Source organism: Bos taurus, chromosome 7, assembly GCF_002263795.3.
Source record: "Bos taurus isolate L1 Dominette 01449 registration number 42190680 breed Hereford chromosome 7, ARS-UCD2.0, whole genome shotgun sequence".
Taxonomy (NCBI): domain Eukaryota; kingdom Metazoa; phylum Chordata; class Mammalia; order Artiodactyla; family Bovidae; genus Bos; species Bos taurus.
In genome coordinates this window covers 53,034,879-53,054,940 of record NC_037334.1, presented here as the reverse complement: position 1 = coordinate 53,054,940, position 20,062 = coordinate 53,034,879, and the positions used below count along the sequence as shown (strand labels likewise).

Here is a 20,062-nt window from a genome sequence, read left to right as displayed (position 1 = left end):
GGCCTTCATCCTGAAACTAACACAACATTGTAAATCAACTATATTCCAATAAAAATTTTTTAAAAATTCAAAGGAACTTAACAACTCATAGAATGAAAATTTCCAAAAATTATATTCGTTAGTAATCAATGTGTATGCAAAAAATTTTTAATTGTGTGCCATTTTGCCCTATCAGATTGGCAAATTATAAGTAAATTAAATACATAAATAAAAATAAGACTTTATAAGTCCTACTGTCTTTGTGAAAATTAAAGGGTGAAGATCTTGTACCTAAAGAAAAAACACTCAGTTGAACAAACAAGTCTTTGAGGCTAAGGACCTGTTGTGTTTTTTTTTTAAACCATAGAGAAAAATCCTGTCATTTCTTTCACGAAACTAAGACGTCTTTCCTACTTTCAATACATCATTAACATAATGTACAACAGCCCCAAATAACCCCTAGCAACATCAATTAGCCCATGAACCTAAGAGCTTCTGAGAGGCTACCAGTGAAAGGTATGAAATGAACTCCTACCCAATCATTGAGAAGAGCTACTATTCTTAAGTATGTACTATATATAATTAGTTGTTTTAATTTTCATTTCTTATCTTCAACTTATTTTTTAAGTTAACTTTTGTTCTTATATAAAATGTGCTGAACTGAAGTCCATGTAGATTAAACAAAATATGGGGCCCAAATTCTAAGTTTAGTCACAAGCTTAGGTAAAAGAGGAGACGCTGTTCCATGACTTTCTTCTGCTCACTTTAAGAATATGTGTTATACGCCATATAGTTTTTAAATGTGATAATTGCCTTGGTGACAGCAACTCTGCTCTGATTATAAGACAATTTTTAAATAATTTTTATTTTTTTAAGATTTAGCATCCTCATTGACAATCCAGAAACAGTCCGTGCTCTTTGGATACACACACATAAAATGGTTAAAAGTGATTCCCCAGTTTTCTATGACAAGGTAGAAAAAAGAACATGTTCACAGCTATAGCTGAATTCTTCTGTCCTTTTTACCCAAAATCTTATTTTGCTACCAACCCACTCACCAAACCATAAAGGAAGGCAATTTTTCAAAAAGCCAACAAAACCCAAGAACAGGGATCTAGGTATCAAGCCAAAATCATCCCCTGAAACAGTGCTGATGCCAAAAAAAAAAAAAAAACAAGAGAGGATAGGGAAACAAATTTCCATAGTGCATTAGAGAAGCCCTTTCAAAAAGAATTCAGAAACTTAGCACTGGAACTATGGTGGTGCAGTGTTCAAAATGCAGATAATTAAAGTTCAGCTTGGGAATATATTAGGTTTTCTCCTATCCCAGCAGGGGAAATAAAAATATGAGCTGTTGCAGCTAAAATTAAAATTGTCCTTACCAATGAAAGGTAGGGCAAGGGTCAACCGGAGAGAATGTAGAACAAAAGGTAGCAAAGACAAGTTGTTCTGAATCTAGGCTCTACTGCCTAGAAGAAACAGGGAAATTTAAAAGGTCTGAAATTCTTCTAAGCCACTGTCAATAAATTCTAGACTTGGCTCAAAACCAGTGGACTATAGACCACTGATAAATATATCAGGTGACCTACAGTGTTTACATACTAAAAAATATTTTTTAAATTATCTGTAAATTTCTATTCTGAAAAGCAGCAGATCAAAATGACACTGGGCCATCCATCAGTTAGAGAGTAAGGGGCTTCCTCCAAACAAAATGAGCAGAAATTCAGGTTGGAAAGAATGTAATATGGAGTAAGTAAGATCAGGCTCTCGGCACAATTTTAGTAAGGCTTCTACCCACCCAAGGTGTTAAGGAGTACTACTGACAGAGCTCCCACAGAATGTCTTAGAGGGATGCTTCTCAGAGATAAAAAGGTCTTTAACTCTTGACCCCTCTCTCTTTCCCTAAAGCTTGGAGAAGAAAATAAATATTTAACTTTTAACTATTCAAAGCTTCGGGCACATTGTAATATTTAATATTTTCTAGTTTTCATTTTCTGAACCTTTGGCTTAATACTTCCTCAATTATGCTGCAATGAAAAAATGTATACATGTGCCTTAATCAGTAGTAACACGTGAAAATAAAACCTTGTTCTTCCATATCTTCTACACAGGAAGACTGAATCAACGGCACCCTAAATATCCTGCAAAGTTACTCTGTATACTTGACAAAAGATTAGGGCAAACCATTCCACTTCCATATCTTGAGCAGTAGAAGTTAACTAGTCTTCAATCTCATCTTCCCAAATATCTCCATTAACATCCACAGCATGGAACAACCTGGACGCATAAAACAAGGTACATTTTAATATACCTGATAGAAACTGAATATAATTTCTTTCCTTTTTTTAAATATATTTTCTGCACTATTCTGATAGTATCTTTTCCTTTCCTTTAATTATTCTACTGGGAAGGCTGAAATGTGAATCCCTCCAAACAAGCTGCCTTAAAGTTTATAGGAACAACCCTTTCTTAAGGATCCAGACAACTCTCAAGGGCCAAGGAGAAACAAGAGTGGGAGACAGGTATCATAAAAACTAACACTCAATGTGTATAATATGTGGAATAAGTCAAGACTGAAAAATTCATGCAGTCAAGAAGCTGCACTCCTTCAAAACACTGTAACTTTACTACATACTAATCACCCCATCCTTTCCATCTTCACCTTGTACTCTCCAGCAGAATACTCTCCAGAATTCTACTCTCTAGTAGAATGTTTTACAGTTGCCAATTTCTTTTCCTCCTCTTATGTTACTTAAAATTTGTATTTTCAATACTTTTATTTCCAGTGGTTCATAGGCACAGCTTGTTTCTTCAACTCATAGTTTCATAACGTCAAGAACTGATTGTAGGTACCCCACAGATGTCTATTAACAAGGATTATCAACTGATGTTGAAACTGAAGCTGGTGGAGAATAGGATATTCACACTGTGCCAAGGAATCCTCCCACAGATCACTCACTAACAACAAAAGAAAAACCTTACCTTTATATGGAACAAATGATAGAACTGATCATGCTAATAGTGAGAGAGCCTGACATTATGGATCTGACGTGATACAACATGAAGTACACCACCTCTTGTTAAGTATTCCTGTCAAAAATGTTACTCTAAATCTAGCCAAACTCCATTCTACAGCTAACACTTTTTCCACTTTACAGAAAATAGAGAGCAAAGAGAAACAAACTAAAAGGCACCATGGAGAAACAAAACTCCAGGAGGTAAGGTTACATAGGACAACAGCCTGGACTCTTCAGAAGGTCGACATTCCGCTCAATACAGACAAACAAAAAGTGGGTAATACTTTGCTTTATTATGAAACAGAATCAAATAAAATAATTAAACTTGATTAGATCCTGGTATAATAAAACAGCTTTAAAAGATATTTTGGGGAATAGCTGATAAGTCTTAAATATTTTATTAGATGACAGTATGCCACTGTTAAATTTTTTGAGGTATTACTGTTATGTACAAAACTTTTCTTATCTTAGGAAAGATGTGTGGAAGTATATAGAGATGACTCATCATGTCTCCAACTTATGGTCAAGTAGTTAAGCAATAAATTTATAAAACAAATATGGTAAATATTATCAATTTTTCATTTTGGTGAAAGATATTATAGTCCTATCCTTTCAACTCTTCTGTACGTTTGAAATTTTTCACTAAAAAAGTTGAGGATGATAATAAATTAAAGAAAATCTTCAGATAGTATATTTTCATCATAAAACTCATTTTCAAGAAAATGCATATATGAGGAACATATATGAAAAAATATATGAAAGAAAAATATGAAAAATATATGAAAGAAAATATAAAAAATTTTCTAAATAAACAGAGCTAAAATTTACTGGGCTTGTGGTCTGCAAATCAAGTACCAAAAAACTGCTGAGAGTAGGAGTTCTGTGCATACGTACCGGTTAAAACATGGGGAAGCAGGATCAGTGAAATGTTTATAAGGGTTTGCTCTGGAAAGAGAACCCATGCAAATCCAGCAGAAATATTGCATACAGCCAGTACATGTCATCTTGTTACATCCATCTAATTTCTGGTGGGAAAGAGAGAAAAATATCAAGGCTGTAAAAGCAAAAGAGAAATGCACTTGACAAAATGATTTGGTGCAACCCTCTCCTTATCGTCTCCCTTTTCTGATGCAGGGTTGAGAAACACAGGTTAACACACACTGATAAATATTAATGCCTAAACTCTTTGGCATTACAAGTGAAATACAGGAAATACTTAGATACTAAGCAAAATCTCTTCAGATAAACAGTAAATACAAACCAAACATGTATATGTGAATTATGTAGTTAGATTGATTATGAAGATGTTTGGCTTTAATATGTGGGATTTAAACTTTTTACATAAATCTTAGTAAACATTTGGTACCCAAGTCTCCCATTTTATCAGAGCTGAGGCATGTCAAAGTGGTTAAATAGAAGGCCAGTTTCCTTAATGGAGTAATTGGGGCATCATCATCCAGGTTAGCTCAGATATAATGGATTGGAACAACAGAATCAAATGCAAAGACATGTATTTTGATTTTAAAACATATTAAGGTTTTGTCAAGAAGCAACAGATTTATCTATTTTGACTTATATCTGTATTTCATAAGCAGGAACTTGTTAAAAAGATGTGTTAAATTCCAGGATAAATAGTTTTGAGAAGTCAGCCTTTTTTAAAAAAAAAATAATATAGATGAGTTGAGTTGACTATAGTTCTAACATGGCCTCCTCATAACTCATTCAATTTTGAGGTAGATACAAGCTGAGAAAAACCATCACTGTATGGAAGCACTGTATGAAAAGGGACATCTACATATATTTAATACCAATAACAATAATTAGTAGTAAATTTGAATCTTCCAAGAAGGTTTAATAAATACCAATATATGTTTTCTTAATTAGTTCAAAATTAAAAGGCTTCTTGAGGAAATCATAACATGCTTGCAAGTAGGGAGGCCTCCAAGTCTGTCCCCAAACTTTTACCTCAATGGGAGTTCCACAACATGGGCAGCTCTTTGAGTTCTTTTCTAGCCACTCCTTACTTTCCATCTCTTCCAGTGCCTTCTGAATCACCCTCTTACCATACCTCTGTTCCAAAAATCTTTTATTGGCCTCATCTGCTTGCAGGTACTCATTTCGTAAGTCCATTAATTTCTCTAGAAGGTGAAATGGAAAATTAACTTTTATACAACTTGTTAAGCTCATTAAAAACCATTAAAAATGATCGTAACCTTTGACCATTCAATAATGTTATTCCTTGGATTTTATCATAAGGAATTAATCCAAAGTAAAATTATATGCAAAGAGACGCATATAACAATGGCAAACAAATTAAATGTCCAAGGGAATAATTATGTGTGGAACCACTTAATGACATAATATTTAGTTATTAAAACTTATAATTAGGATGGCTACAACTCAATTAAAATACTCATTACAGAAGCCAGCAAAAAATATATTTAGGTTGTAACTAGGTAAAAATTACACATGCATGAAAGACAAAGAACAGACAGGAATTCTCCAAGTAGAAAAGCTGGACTTCTTAAATGTGACAGAATAATAGCTTACCTTTTTCCTTTGATTTTAACTTATTAATGTTGATATTTTTGTGCAACTAGTACAACTAGTAGTACAGTTTAAAGGCTGACTTATCAAATGACACAGAGGTTGAAACAGACACTGATTTTCTACTAAGTCAGCATCATTCACCATTTAATAACAAGACCTGCCAAACTAAACAAAAGCACCTTTGATTTAAGGGCAAAGACCAATGGTTCAATTCTGCATATATAAGAAAAAAGCCAGTGAATAAAATTTACCACCAACAGATAAAGGAAAAGTCCTTTCTACCAACTTTTCTGCTTAATACTCATCAATCTGGTTTCTACTGCTTTATCACTTAACTCAAATGGAATGGGCAGCTATTTCCAAAGGCTTTATTTGTCAACAAAGGCTTTTGCTCACAATTCTATTACCTTAACTTTTCAACACAATTAATTAAAGACCTCTCTCAACCATGTTCTGGCTCTTTTATTATTTTACCTTCCTCATATTATTTAGAAGTAGACAACTTCTGGAGCAGAATTATAACTGGACTTTTCCTTCACCTATGAATTCTTTCCCTGTGTTGTTCATTCCCATGACTTTAACACTTCTACTGAGATGCAGCAGACATGTATTTTTAAATCCTGTCATTTGAATTTCCTCTACTAGTTCAAAGCATTTTTATATTCCGAGACATCTTAAGGACAGAGGTTCCTGCTCTAATGTTCTCAAAATAATAAAATTATTAGTGTATTATATATTTTGTATGGTAATATTTAACATATAGAGACTAAGAAAGAGATTCCCAATTTTGCTGAAATCCCCAAGTCTATCTTTGATTTACTCCCCAGACATTGTGAAATACCTGGAAGGTATTTCAGCCTCTCAATGATAAGGATACCAAAGTCTCAAGTAAAGGCTTATATTATACTCTGGTGAGTTCTCCATCACATCTGCCCATAACCTCTACAAGACTCTGCAATAGGTGACTGGAAATACTCCATTTACTCATTCTCCTGTCAGGGTCCTTTCTTGGAGATGACACTCTGCTAACAATCAGTAACTATAGCAATATTGGCATTAATAGTTAACATTTTGTGGTTTGAAGACTTAAATCTAATGCATAACACCATAAAACTTTCAGAAGAGAACAGAGGCAAAACATTTTCTGACCAAGGTAATAGAAATAAACAAAAATACACAAATGGGACCTAATCAAACTTATAAGCTTTTGTTCAGCAGAGGAAACCATCACTAAAAAGAGATGGTTTGGGAGAAAGTATTTGCAAATGATGTAACTGACATGGGCTTAATTTCCAAAATATATCAACAGTTCATACAACAAAACAGTTCAACAACAAAAACAAACAACTCAATGGAAAAATGGAAAAATAACTATTAATAAATAGACATTTCTCCAAAGAAGACAAACAGATGGCCCAACAGGTACAGAAAAGATGTTCAATGCAATAAAGCCATCTGCAGTAACATCGATGCAGCTAGAGATTATCCTACTAGTAAAGTCATAAAGAAAAAGACAAATACCATATGATACCACTTATATGTGGAATCCAAAATATGACACAAAGGAACCTATCTACAAAATAAGAACAGACTGGTAGTTGCCAAGGAAACCAGGAGTGGAATGGATTGGGGAGGTTGGGGTTACACAAACTGTTATATATGAATGGGGTCCTACTGTATAGCACAGGGAACTATGTTCAACATCCTGTGATAAATCATAATGGAAAAAAATAAATATAAAAAAGAATGTACATATATGTATAACTGAATCACACTGCTGTACAGAAAAAAATAGCACAAATTATACATCAATTATACTTTAATAATAAATAATATACAAATTTTTTAAAAAGTTACCATTTTGCATTTCACATGCAAAATGCCCATTCTCAAACTTCAGTGGAGAACCAGATTTTTCCTCCCACTCTGTCAAGGACCAATACTTTTGCAAAATATAATCAAATGAATTATTATAAAAATGCATAGAAAGACAAAAAATAATCCTAAATTTTTATTGTATTTGACTGACATAAAATTTAGTCAGTGGCCAGCAATAATGAAATTGCTGTAAAAGTTTTAAACCCTGACTCCCAATTTCTGTATTTACCCTGTCACTGACCAGTATAACAACTATAACAACTCTCAGCAGCACTACAATAGGTCATTTCAAACTTACGACAACCTTATGAAGTAGCTATTATCATCAGCCCTGTTAATTTGAGAAACACTAAGTCACCAAAGCCTAGTAAAATTGATGTTAAGGGCCTGATTTCTCAATCCTTATCTAAATCAGAAATGGCTAACAGGTTTCACTTCCTGAGCCTACCTCAATAGAGGGTGGCTTTCTAAAGTACTGTGTTGAGGAAGATTCTGAGACCTCCTGGGCTCACTGAGAAAGCACTTGATCAAACGTGTGCACCATGGAAACAACAGTGATAGCTCAGATGCTCTGCATTTGCCAGGATCTACATTATTCCATATTCATAGATAGAAATTACCCTGTCATTCCTTCCATGGAATGCTCCCCCTCCATATCTGCATGGCTTGTTTCCTAACTTCCTTCAAGTCTACTCAAACCACTTTGCCTCCACTGGGTTTTTCTAAATAAAGTCCCAAACGTCTTCCCCTTCAGAACACTTTATAGCTTGTCTCTGCTGTACCTTTTTTTTTTTCCTCTTCAGCATTTACCACTATCTAATATTCTTATTTATTTGGTTTGCCTATCTCTCCCATTAGAATGTAAGTTCCATGAGGGCATTTGGTCACTGCTATATTCCCAGAATGTAGGTAGTAACTGACATAAAAATATCTGTTGAACCAACAAAGAAGAATACAATTCTTCCAAATTAAGAATTGAAGTGATAAGTCTCTTTTCTAGGGGGTGGGGGAGGGCTGGGAGACTGAGATCACACGGTTACAACCTACCTGCTGTCACCTTACATGGAGAGACCCCGTGGTAGGTCAGTCTGCACAGGGTACAGAAGGCGAAATTGCAGCTGGAGCAGATGCCCATGGTACAGCCAGGCTCCTGCATCACAGGCAGCTGGCAGGATGGGCGGGGGCAGTATACCACATCGGCCATCAGGTCCAAGGTGGACTGGAGGAGAAGGCGGTCATAACGGGCAAACAACTCTGCTTCCACTAGCTCTTTGACCTGGAGGGAAATATAAAACATCGTTAAGTTTGATGATTTCCCAACCAGTTCTGATCCTAAAGGAGATCTTTAGGAAGCAAGCATAAAAACCAGATGAATAGAAAATAATGATAACCCTGTATGTAAGACAGCAAAAGAGACACAGATGTATAGAACAGTCTTTTGGACTCGGTGGAAGAGGGTGAGGGTGGGGTGATTTGGGAGAATGGCACTGAAACATGTATATTATCATATGTGAAACAAATAGCCAGTCCAGGTTCAATGCATGATACAGAGTGCTCAGGGCTGGTGCACTGGGATGACCCAGAGTGATGGGATGGGGAGGGAAGTGGGTGGGGGGTTCAGGATGGGGAACACATGTACACTTGTGGTGGATTCATGTCATGTGTGGCAAAACCAATACAATATTGTAAAGTAACTAGCCTCCAATTAAAATAAAGTTATATATAAAAAAAATAAATAAATAAAACCCTCTATCTCACTTCAAAATCAAACCAAGTATGAGTGAGTGAATGAGTGAAAGTGGCTCAGTCATGTCTGACTCTTTGCGACCCCAAGGACTGTACAATCCATGGAATTCTCCAGGCCAGAACACTGGAGTGGGCAGCCTTTCCCTCCTCCAGGGAATCTTCCCAACCCAGGGATCAAACCCAGGTCTCTCGCATTGCAGGTGAATTCTTTACCAGGTGAGCCACAAGGGAAGCCCAAGAATACTGGAGTGGGTAGCCTATCCCTTTTCCAGAAGATCTTCATGACCCAGGAATCAAACCAGGGTCTCCCTGCTTTGCAGGCAGATTCTTTACCAACTAAGCTAGTATGGGAAGTTTATATCTTGACTGAGATGGTGGTTACCTGGGTCTACCCATTTGTCAAAACTAAGCAAAATGTACACTTTAAATGAGTACATTTATGCCTCAAAGGAGCTGATTTAAAAAAAAAGAAGAAGAAGAAGAAGAAGAAACAACCAAGCAGGCTATCTTTAAAGTCTGTAAACATTTGGTTAATCATCGCAAGGGATAAGCCCTCCAGATCCCAACCTCACACAGACTGGGTAGTAGTTCCCCCTCCTAGCAGATAATACAGAGTAAATCACCAGAATTATTTTTTTAATGCTCATCCTTGCCAAGGACCACCCATTCCAAAGCCAGCAAAGGGAGCATTTACATTTGTTTAAATAAAGATCATGGACACAATAAAACTGGTGGGCTGGCTCCAAGGTCTCAGACTGTCCTAACGAGCCCTATCAAGAAGTTCCTGAGAGAATGCCTCCCTTTGGAGAATTGTGAGAGAATTAGGGAGCAGCTGTCGGAGGAGTGAAGAGTTACCTGACCAGGAGTGGCCACTGAAGGGCACTTGGGTTCTGGGCAGTTGAGGCATTGAACTTGGCCATCTCTGATCTGGATTTCAAAGTAGTCCTTGAGACAGGCTTTGCAGTACACATGCCTGCACTCCAAGAAGTACATGCACTCACTACCCAGTTTCTCACAGAAACAGATATTGCACAGGAACAATTTACTATTAAAGCATTTTATCTGCTGAGCTTGATCAAAGTCCAAGATTTCCTGGATCAGACTCGACAATGATTCCACATCCTGCACGGCTCTCTCGTCCACAACTTCCTCTTGGTCTATGTCAGATCCAGTGGCTCCTCCAAAATCTAGCTCTGTGTTGGAAGAAGCTTGAGCCATCCTTCTCTGAACCTTTTTCTGAGAACCCATCGTGAGTTCAAAAGGAGAGACAATATTCAGGTATGCTAAGGTCTCTTCCTTAAGAAACTGCATCCAGGCAAAGAGGACCACGCTGCCACGGTGTTCTTCCCACAGGTTGTCTAAGTGCTTGCAGAGAGCAGATAGCTAGGGGAAAAACACATGAGGATGCTGGTGAGTTTGGAAAGATGATGCTGTCAACTCCTAATTTCCCTTGAAATCTTTTTAATTTAGACCTTTATACTTCCTGTTAGGAAGCAGAAAGTATTCTTTTCACTTCTGTGATAAACTGTGCTGCACAATAGCATCAGCGTTCTTATCAAAGCACTTCTTAAACTATTCAGCAACACGAGCCACAGACACAAGGTCAGAAGCTAAAAGAAGTCCCATAAAACCAGAGAGACAATTAAGAGTCTACCAGACAGAGAACAAGGTTTACACATGGGCTACTGAAATGGAGGGCCTTTTCTGTTCTTTATTTTTCTTTACTTTAGTACTGCTATCTATCTCACGTAGGAGAAGAGATCTAGTTTTAAAATGAACTATTTCTATTCCTTTGGAGTACTAGCCCTGTTGGTACCCTACAATAAAGATTAGCAAAAAACAATTTAAAAATACCAACCAAGCTTTAAAATTAATTCTTTCAACTGTATCAAGAAGCCAACTTATGTGAAAAAAATCACTAACAGAATCTAATCTCAGAGTCCTTGTTATTCCAATTTATAAGCTGATTTTAACTAGGCAATCTGAGCTTACACCAGATCCAGGTTAATAGAGGAAAGCAGACTGATATTGAACCTGGACATGATTACAAGCCCTTAACATGATTTGACTGCCATAGGCAAAGCTCACATTTCCTAAGTTAGGCAACCAAAATTTAAACTATTTTGACTTTTCCTCCTTAAAACTGGTCTGTTCAATTTGAAAGGCAAATATAAGAAGATTTTTAAGTAGAGCTCAGGTTCATAAGCAGCTTTTCTTTTTAGGTAAACATCAAAGAATAAGCCTTCCAGGTGCAAATAAATTTTGTAAATTTGACATTTGAAGTAAAAAAGAACCATATTTTCCTCCTTACACTGCATAGTGCTATTCACTAAACTCTATATGGGCACAAAATTAAACACTGACTGTTCAAGACTGGACAACAAATGCTTTTACACATTTGCATAAATGTGCTTTCATGATCAATAAGAAACCGGATGAAATCTTTAAAATGTAATAAATACTAAAAGGGAAGCTCTGAATGTTTGAGTCACCAAATCCAAGGAAGAAGTCATCCTCCTCCATCCTCTTTTCTTCTCGTCCCTTCTCTAAAGAGGTATCTGAGATGTACATACATGTGAGGAACGAGGGAAGCAGAAAGAGAAGAGCATGAAAGACACTGTGTGTATGTATATATTGGAAGAGAAATAGGGAAAATACTAGAAAACTAAACCCACTTCTATCTATCAATCAAATTCAGTGAGGAACAGGTCCATGAGTCAACTTCATTATCAACAGGAGCAATTCATAAAGCCAAGGAATCAGGGCCCAGTAACAAATAAGAATTGAAGGAAGAAGGAGCCTAAGAGACAGATTAAAATGCCAATTATATGGACAAAAATTTACTTGACAGAGAGTCCTACTGTAATTTTAGCTATGTAACATAAAATAATGAGCAACTCTCTTCTCTCTATACCCTAAAAGCCAGCATTAAGTAGATGCTATTTGGTTGGAATCTGCAACTGTACATGTATACACATGCATGAACATAAAGTATCAAGAGCTCTGTGGAGAAATGGACTATAAATGTCTAGATAATTTAATCAACTCTCAGTGATCTAAATGTAAATAATCCACTGTCTTGCATGTGTTACCTCTGACAAAGATATTAAATGCAAGGTGAATCTCCTTTTTATTCTACATGTATTATTCTTTTTTTTAAATTTTAACTTTGTCTTTAAACTCTAAGTTCAATTTTACAAATGCACTCTCATCCAAGGATCAGCCTGGTGATGAATGAACAGTGGTGGGAATGAGAATTACATAGCCAAAAAAGAAAAACTGACAAGCTGTTCCTTGAGGTCAAGTAACTCTGACAGCTTTTGTCTTAATACATCAGCCTATCAATCTTCATCATGACTTCTAGAAAAGTAACTGCTATTGATCCATTATCTATTCCAGAATACATTATCTTAGCTTCAAGCCATATTTATGTCTCAATCAAGAGCTGACATTGTTACTAGAAAAGGATATACGACCCAGAGGAAATGAAAGCTCGTAATATAAGATCTCAAGCCTTAATGAGATATCTACAGGAATCATATGCATTTCTATTTGTGTGCATTCACATTATGTGAGCTCAGTCAACAACTGTTGCTAATACACAGACTTTTACAAAGGCGCTCTTATGTGTTCTTAAGGAATGTTTATTATAACTACATTAGCTCAATTTTAGTCCTAATTACAATTAAATCTTTCATTTAAGGAATGTATAAAAGTAATAAAAAGCAATACCAACATCTGAGGAAAATGAGGAGGACCTATAGTCTCCATTATAATACAGATTCAATGGGAAAATAGCAAGAAAAGGAGACAAACAATACACTTGATTAAAAATTACTCCTACTGCAATTCAAAATGATTAATCATTCTAATTATTGCCATTCCTTTCTAAAACACCAAACATTTTCAACTTATTAGCATTACAATTCATGAAGGGGAAAAAATTACAACATCAAACCCATTTGTTCTTCATGCACTGAATTCAAGATCATCAAGGTAGTCTTCAATTAAAGATGATTTTTTAAGTTTCTAAAAATGGATAGAAATTAAGTTTCGGGTCTAACCTGAGTTGGTGACAGCCATTTGCCACTAAGTGTGAATGAAGGTGGGGAGGAGGATGGATAATCTGGTGGCAGTTCAAAGTTCAGCACAAGTGGAGGCAGAAAGCAAATGGTGTATTCAAAGCCACTATTCTGGAGACACTCATTTGAATTGCCTGAACCAAAAACAAAGATTAGAAAGGATCAGCTGGTCAACACTTGAGTGTCCATTACTGCTGAGCAGTGCTCAAGAAAAACGTAATGCTTTGGTTGAGGGGATAAAAACCCTCCCCCAAAGCACTTTCTGTTCTTAATTTTACTTTGGAGCCACCACCTTAAAAAAATCTTAAAAGCCCTTAAAAAAATCTACTAAGCATCATGAAATTTAAAATGAAGATACACAACTTATTCTTGCTACACTTCTGAGTATAATTCCTAACACTAGTGAGCAAGTAATACACAATGTTTTCTTTTGTTGTTTTTTACAGTAGATAATTAAAGACACAATCTAGAGAAAAAGACATTATTTCTATCAAAAAGCCATGACCTACTTAGATAAGCATGTGCCAACTCCAATGAATCAGAGTTGGGAGAATTTATGCCAATGCAATGATCTCAGGCTGAGGGCAAGCTACAACACATACACCCTCACAATCAAAGTTTCATTTTCAGTTATCACACTTACTTTCTTTACTTAAAGCTGTTACACTAGAAACATATTGAGAAAGTATTCATAATGTCTTCTGTGAATACAGTATCAAAAGTACTAGTTTTTAAGTTTTTTCTGAAGCAAAAGATCACAGAGTAGTAGTGTCATGTGTTTATGGTGGTTGAAAAGATTCTAGAAACCAAATAGTATTAACAACAACCAAACCTTTCCAAGTGTTTTCACATTTATTATTTCATTTTCTATTTTATTACCCCTATTTAACAGCCAATGACTCATGGCTGATGAACTGCTAGTTAGATGATTAGGAAGCATGAAATATGCAGGATAATATTTGTGATCAAAAAGGCAGAATTAAATTGAAAATTGTTCACCCTTTATTTTCAATTAAAACAGAAACAGGCATTAAATCTGTAATACTACCATGTATCACTAATGCCTATAAACACAAGATGATAAATAACTTAGGGTACACTAAGAAATTGAGAAGAACCTTTATCGAGAAAAAATCTGTTTAAGAGAATATTAACTAACCGCTCACAAATATCTTGAAATTTTGTGGTAAGTCCAAATGGATCCTGGTTTCTCCACCTTGGACAGACTCTGCTTTTCTAAATTCATCTCCATCATAAATACTTGCCAGGGCCAGCAATTCATCCTCCTGAGCTTCTCGGTCTTCTGACGACATTTAATTTTCTGAGGAGCTGAAGATAATCATTCAAGTCAGTTAAGAACAGAAAAGGCACAGAGTCTTGAAAAGTCTAATGGCCCTCCCCGCAACAACCCCATTCCCCCCAGAAGAAAGTTCCTCAAAAACAACTGCAAAGAATTAATCAATATTCTCACTTTTCTATCTAACTAAAAGTGACAGGCATATCTAATATTCCAGTAGATCAACACAGTAACAGCCTTTTTCAAAAAGGACAGCTGTGGTTCTTATAATTGCTGACTTTTTCAGTTAGGTATGATATGTGTGGATCACAATAAACTGTGGAAAATTCTGAAAGAGATGGGAATACCAGATCACCTGACCTGACTCTTGAGAAACCTATATGCAGGTCAGGAAGCAACAGTTAGAACTGGACATGGAACAACAGACTGGTTCCAAATAGGAAAAGGCTGTATATTGTCAAGGCTGTATATTGTCACCCTGCTTATTTAACTTATATGCAGAGTACATCATGAGAAACGCTGGGCTGGAAGAAGCACAAGCTGGAATCAAGATTGCCAGGAGAAATATCAATAACCTCAGATATGCAGATGACACCACCCTTATGGCAGAAAGTAAAGAAGAACTAAAAGGCCTCTTGATGAAAGTGAAAGTGGAGAGTGAAAAAGTTGGCTTAAAGCTCAACATTCAGAAAACGAAGATCATGGCATCCGGTCCCATCACTTCATGGCAAACAGATGGGGAAATGGTGGAAACAGTGTCAGACTTTATTTTGGGGGCTCCAAAATCACTGCAGATGGTGACTGCAGCCACGAAATTAAGACGCTTACTCCTTGGAAGGAAAGTTAGACAGCATATTAAAAAGCAGAGACTTTGCCAACAAAGGTCCGTCTAGTCAAGGCTATGGTTTTTCCAGTGGTCATGTACGGATGTGAGAGTTGGACTGTGAAGAAAGCTGAGCGCTGAAGAATTGATGCTTTTGAACTGTGGTGCTGGAGAAGACTCTTGAGAGTCCCTTGGACTGCGAGGAGATCCAATCAGTCCATTCTAAAGGAGATTAGTCCTCGGTGTTCATTGGAAGGACTGCTGCTAAAGCTGAAACTCCAATACTTTGGCCACCTCATGCAAAGAGTTGACTCATTGGAAAAGACCCTGATGCTGGGAGGGATTGGGGGCAGGAGGAGAAGGTGACGACAGAGGATGAGATGGCTGGATGGCATCACCAACTCGATGGACATGAGTTTGAGTGAACTCCGGGAGTTGGTGATGGACAGGGAGGCCTGGTGTGCTGCGATTCATGGGGTCACAAAGAGTCGGACACAAATGAGCAACTGAACTGAACTGAACTGAGAAAAGAAAGCACAATAAAAATTTTTTCAAGGACAATTCACAAACTACTTTGACTTGTTCTCTAAACTTAGAAAAGTGCCTTGCTCACAAAAGCAGTCAAAGTATATTTGATATACTTCTTAAAAATAAATGAATTTTTTAAATCCACAGGAATCTCTATGGCAGGTTTTCTCAGCCTCAGTGCTACTGACATTTTGGAACAGACAACTGTCGTGGGAGGCTGTCCTGTGCATTAGAGGACATGAATCTGCATGTCTGGCTTCAACTTACTAGATGCCAGCAGCATCCCTTTTCCTCAAGAGTTGTGACAATCACAAACATCTCCAGACATAACCAAATATCCACCACACCCCTGCCACTGGGGAGGGGGAAGAAAATTGCTCCTACTTGAGAACACCCTACTCTAGAGACTGTTACAAGGATGATAACATGTAAGACAGATAACTGAGGAAGCAGCAAAATAACATTAAAATTTTGAAATAATACCAAATCAATTTTAAGATTTATCATTATTCTAGGTAACACCAACAATGAAAATATGCTATAATTAAACTGTACAAATGCTTTTTAATTACAGCAACTGAAAGATACACCACACTGTCAGATAATTCAAACATGCAAAAAATATGTAGTGAGAATCTGTGAAAATTAGTAAAACCACCACCAAAAATTACCATTCTATTGATTAAAATACTAGACTATAACTGTGCAAATATGCTCCCTCTTGGCTGAAATATTTTCTAAATTGGAATGCACAAAGAAAAGTTAGGACATGGTTTTTCATGTTATTAAAAAGTGACACTGCAAAACTCAAATTCATTTAAAATAATTCCATTTTCAAAAAGTACATTTTCTAGCAGATGATAATGGTTCTGCTTAAGCTGTGTCCCTACCTAAGACACAGTGATATATTCTATTTAAGGTCAGTTAGTACCTGTTAATAACAACTAGAAGAAAAGGATATCAGCACTGGAGTTTGTATTTCAGCCCCAAGTTTGGAACTCATGCAAATCTCATTTATTCTTAAGATGATGGAGATGAGACTGCTGAAGGTGGATAAAAGGCCAAGATGTAGAACACATACTAGATATACTAGAGAAACCCTGCCATCTGCAGAAAAAAAATACAAAAGATGGTGTTAGCACCCTCTCCAAATTTAAATTCTGAATTTCCGTAACGATCACTTAAAATCAAGCACATCCTAACACACAGTCAATCCTAGTCTACAGCTGCATACTAATCACCTAGGTGAGTCTAACTGAGCCATGTGGTTCAAAGGATATTTGCATGTTCCCAATAATCAGAGTGCCCTTCTTATCTGACCGCCTTCAGCCCTGGGAGGAGCTAAGAACACCAAGGTCATATGAGATGACAGCACAACATGCCCCCATAACAAACCGCTTCCTGCGGTTTTCTTGTTTTTGTTTTTCCTTTCCTCTTCCACTTCTTCTATTCCTTCATTTCCTACCCCTCCAGTTGGTCCTTTTGTCCACTAACGAATTAATCCTGCCAGGGACATTCAACATTAGGTTAATTTAAGGAAGGTAGCAGGGTATTTAAAAACAAAATAATAAAAGTGCTCACACACAAACATTTAAGTCCTATTCTAAATGCTTTACCAGGCTTCTTCAACAGGGAATAAAGGAGAAAGGGAGACTGGTCCATAGATGGGTTCTGGAGAATGCTATGAATACCTTAAAATATGCAAAAAATATAAAACAGTAATTTTAAAGCCATGTTTTCAGATGTGTGACTCCCAAATAAGCTAACAATGAAATTTAGATCAATTTACATGTATCGAGTAGGACTACTATGGACTACATATTAAGTGTTTTCACATCACCTTACAGAACTGTAAATGCTGTAATACACGGTGATAATGTAATTAAGCTTTTTGTTTCTTCCTGTTCAAACATTATAAATGAGGTGAAATCAATTTATACCCAGGCTGCACCCCAGAGCAATTCAGACATGGGTCATCCAAGTTCACCATGTTATTCTAATGTGCAGCCAAGATTAAGAAACTCTACTCCAAGCTGTTTCCCATTGGCAGCTCCTCATGACCCAACTCACCAGACCCCAGCTTCTGAAGCTGCCATAGGTCCCAGTCCCTTAATTAAAATTGCTGACATGAATTTCTTTTTCTATTCAGTCTTCAAGACCCATCTCCAAAACCCCCATTCCATGTAAAACTTCCAATTAGCATGTCTTTCTTTAAAAATTCAGAAAACCATTTTTTTATTGTAACTTTCCTATGACATTGTCACACCCCACCTTGCATTACAGTTTTTCCTCTGAACTTGCGCTTCCTCTCCTACAAGACTAAATTAGTTCCTTAAGGGCGACGATCAAGTGTCTTGCCTCTCTCTATATTGCTCTCAGAATCTAGCAGTGCTTTAGGTTAGACACTGGAAAAAGTGAGAACTGAACTGGGGTGAGATGTGGTTGCTGCAATGGCGGACTAGAATCAAGGTTCAGGGACTGCACTGCCACATCCCACCAGGAGCACGTTGGGTTGGTCGTCACAATAACAGCAAAAAGAGTGAACTCTTACCATGTGTCAGGCATTGTTGTAAGCCCTTTAAATGCACTAACCCGTTAGATTCCCACAACCCCATGAAGAAAGTCCTACTCCTATTTCCACTATACACAGAAAAAGGACATTTTAAGTCCACGCTGGCTCAAGGTCACAGAGCTAATATAAAAATAAAACGGGGTTCAGATCACCTTGTTTCTTCAGCTGTTAACACAGGAACAAGAATAAACCCCGGTGTCAGGAAAAGAGAGAATTCAAGTTTAATATGACTTTTATGCAAACCGGAAACCGCTACAAAAGTGAGGGAAGCCCCTCCTCCGCCGGGTTTCCCTCGGGCCTGGGAAAATCCTACTCATTCTCCCAGGCCACACCATGAAGGTTTCACCCATGGCCGGGAGGCAGGGGGTCAGCACACCGCTGCCGTGTCTCCACGGCTCACTGCGCGGCGTATGGAGTCGTCGTTTGTGCGACTCACCTACAGCTGGGTGGCAGGCCCGAGCCCTGCTACCTGCCCCAGCGCTTGGAAACGAAGGACGCTGCGCGCGTGTGAGCCCGCCCAGGGGTCCCGAAGGGGCAGGGCCTTTCTCCTCTGGGCACCCCGCGGACCTTACCGGGCCGGGTCCCGGGTCCGGGGAGTTAAAGCCTGCTAAGCAAGCAGTCCCGGCCCGGCCGCCCTTCTCTGCCTCGCGCGCCTGGAGCGCAGTTCCCACCGTACCTTCCGGTTGCCCCACCGCGCCGGGCTCGAAAGTTCCGCCCTCCAACCTAGCTCCGGGTCCCCTCACCTCCACTCGCTGGCCCCGCCTGGAGACGCCCGGCTCAACCGGCGGACTGCCTCTTCCGTCTTCGGAGCTGTCAGCTGAGCCGGGCGGATCTGGCTGGGAGGCCTCGGCGAAAGAAGGGCTCTGCGCAGACGCCGTGACCGCCGCGGCCTCTCGGCCGCCCCCCGCAGGTCAAACCGGCGCTGCAGCCGCGACCACCGTCACCGTACCGCTGCCCACCACACTTAAGTATGCCTGTGGAGACGATGACACAAATGCAGATTCTGGGGCCCCTGCTGGGAATGTGCCTCGGAATTAGAATTTCTACCAATCACTAGAGGTAAATCACGAGGCAGAAAACTACCTGGGGTACACCTGCTCCCCCAAGTAGAGAAGGCAAGCCTCTTCCTCCCGGGACTCCGGTCTCAGAAATGCTACCTATCTTTCTGGCACCTCCACTATGAAGGCATTCGCTCATTGGTCATATTGTAACAGTAATAACTACTGTTTATTAAGTGTTTATTAAGCGTAGGGATGCTTCAAGTTCTGTACTCATGGTTTTATGTAAATTTTCACTTCATTATAACCTTAAAATTTAGATACTATTTGTTATTCCTGCTTTAAAAGTGAAGAAATTGAGAAAGGTTCAAGAATTTACCAAAGCGTATAGGCTGAGTGGGAATTAAAATTACATGTCCCCTACCTCATGCCATATGCAAAAATTAACTCAAAATGTATCAAAGACCTAAATATAAGCAGTAAAACTAAAAAATCTCTTAGAAGAAAATGTTGGAGTAAATCATGAACTTGGATTATGCAATAGGTTCTTAGGAACAAAAGCACAAGAAATAAAAGAAAAATAGATTCATCA

General features: G+C 37.9%; 1 protein-coding gene across 11 annotated transcripts; it reads right to left on the bottom strand.

Moving 5' to 3' along the window:
• Positions 1 to 817: 817 nt before the first annotated feature.
• Positions 818 to 19,278, bottom strand: RNF14 (ring finger protein 14). Of its 11 annotated transcripts, none has more exons than XM_059888347.1 (10): positions 19,216 to 19,278; positions 17,517 to 17,591; positions 16,832 to 17,007; positions 14,412 to 14,581; positions 13,235 to 13,386; positions 10,026 to 10,553; positions 8,472 to 8,700; positions 4,962 to 5,134; positions 3,891 to 4,021; positions 818 to 2,256 (listed from the first exon to the last, which is right to left on the bottom strand). In XM_059888347.1, the coding sequence occupies exons 4-10, from the start codon at positions 14,563 to 14,565 to the stop codon at positions 2,199 to 2,201; spliced, it is 1,425 nt and encodes a 474-aa protein (XP_059744330.1). In that variant the 5' UTR covers positions 14,566 to 14,581; positions 16,832 to 17,007; positions 17,517 to 17,591; positions 19,216 to 19,278; the 3' UTR covers positions 818 to 2,198.
• Positions 19,279 to 20,062: the final 784 nt, after the last annotated feature.

What these genes read in the sequence shown, in the direction of transcription:
- RNF14 (XM_005209480.5), bottom strand. Translation starts at nt 14,565, where the DNA reads ATGTCGTCAGAAGACCGAGAAGCTCAGGAGGATGAATTGCTGGCCCTG. An exon ending in AATGGCTGTCACCAACTCAG is followed by an intron (nt 10,554 to 13,234) that starts GTTAGACCCGAA and finishes TTTTTCCCCTAG; the next exon opens with CTATCTGCTCTCTGCAAGCA. An exon ending in GTTGTGGAACTCCCATTGAG is followed by an intron (nt 4,022 to 4,961) that starts GTAAAAGTTTGG and finishes CTTTCCCACCAG; the next exon opens with AAATTAGATGGATGTAACAA.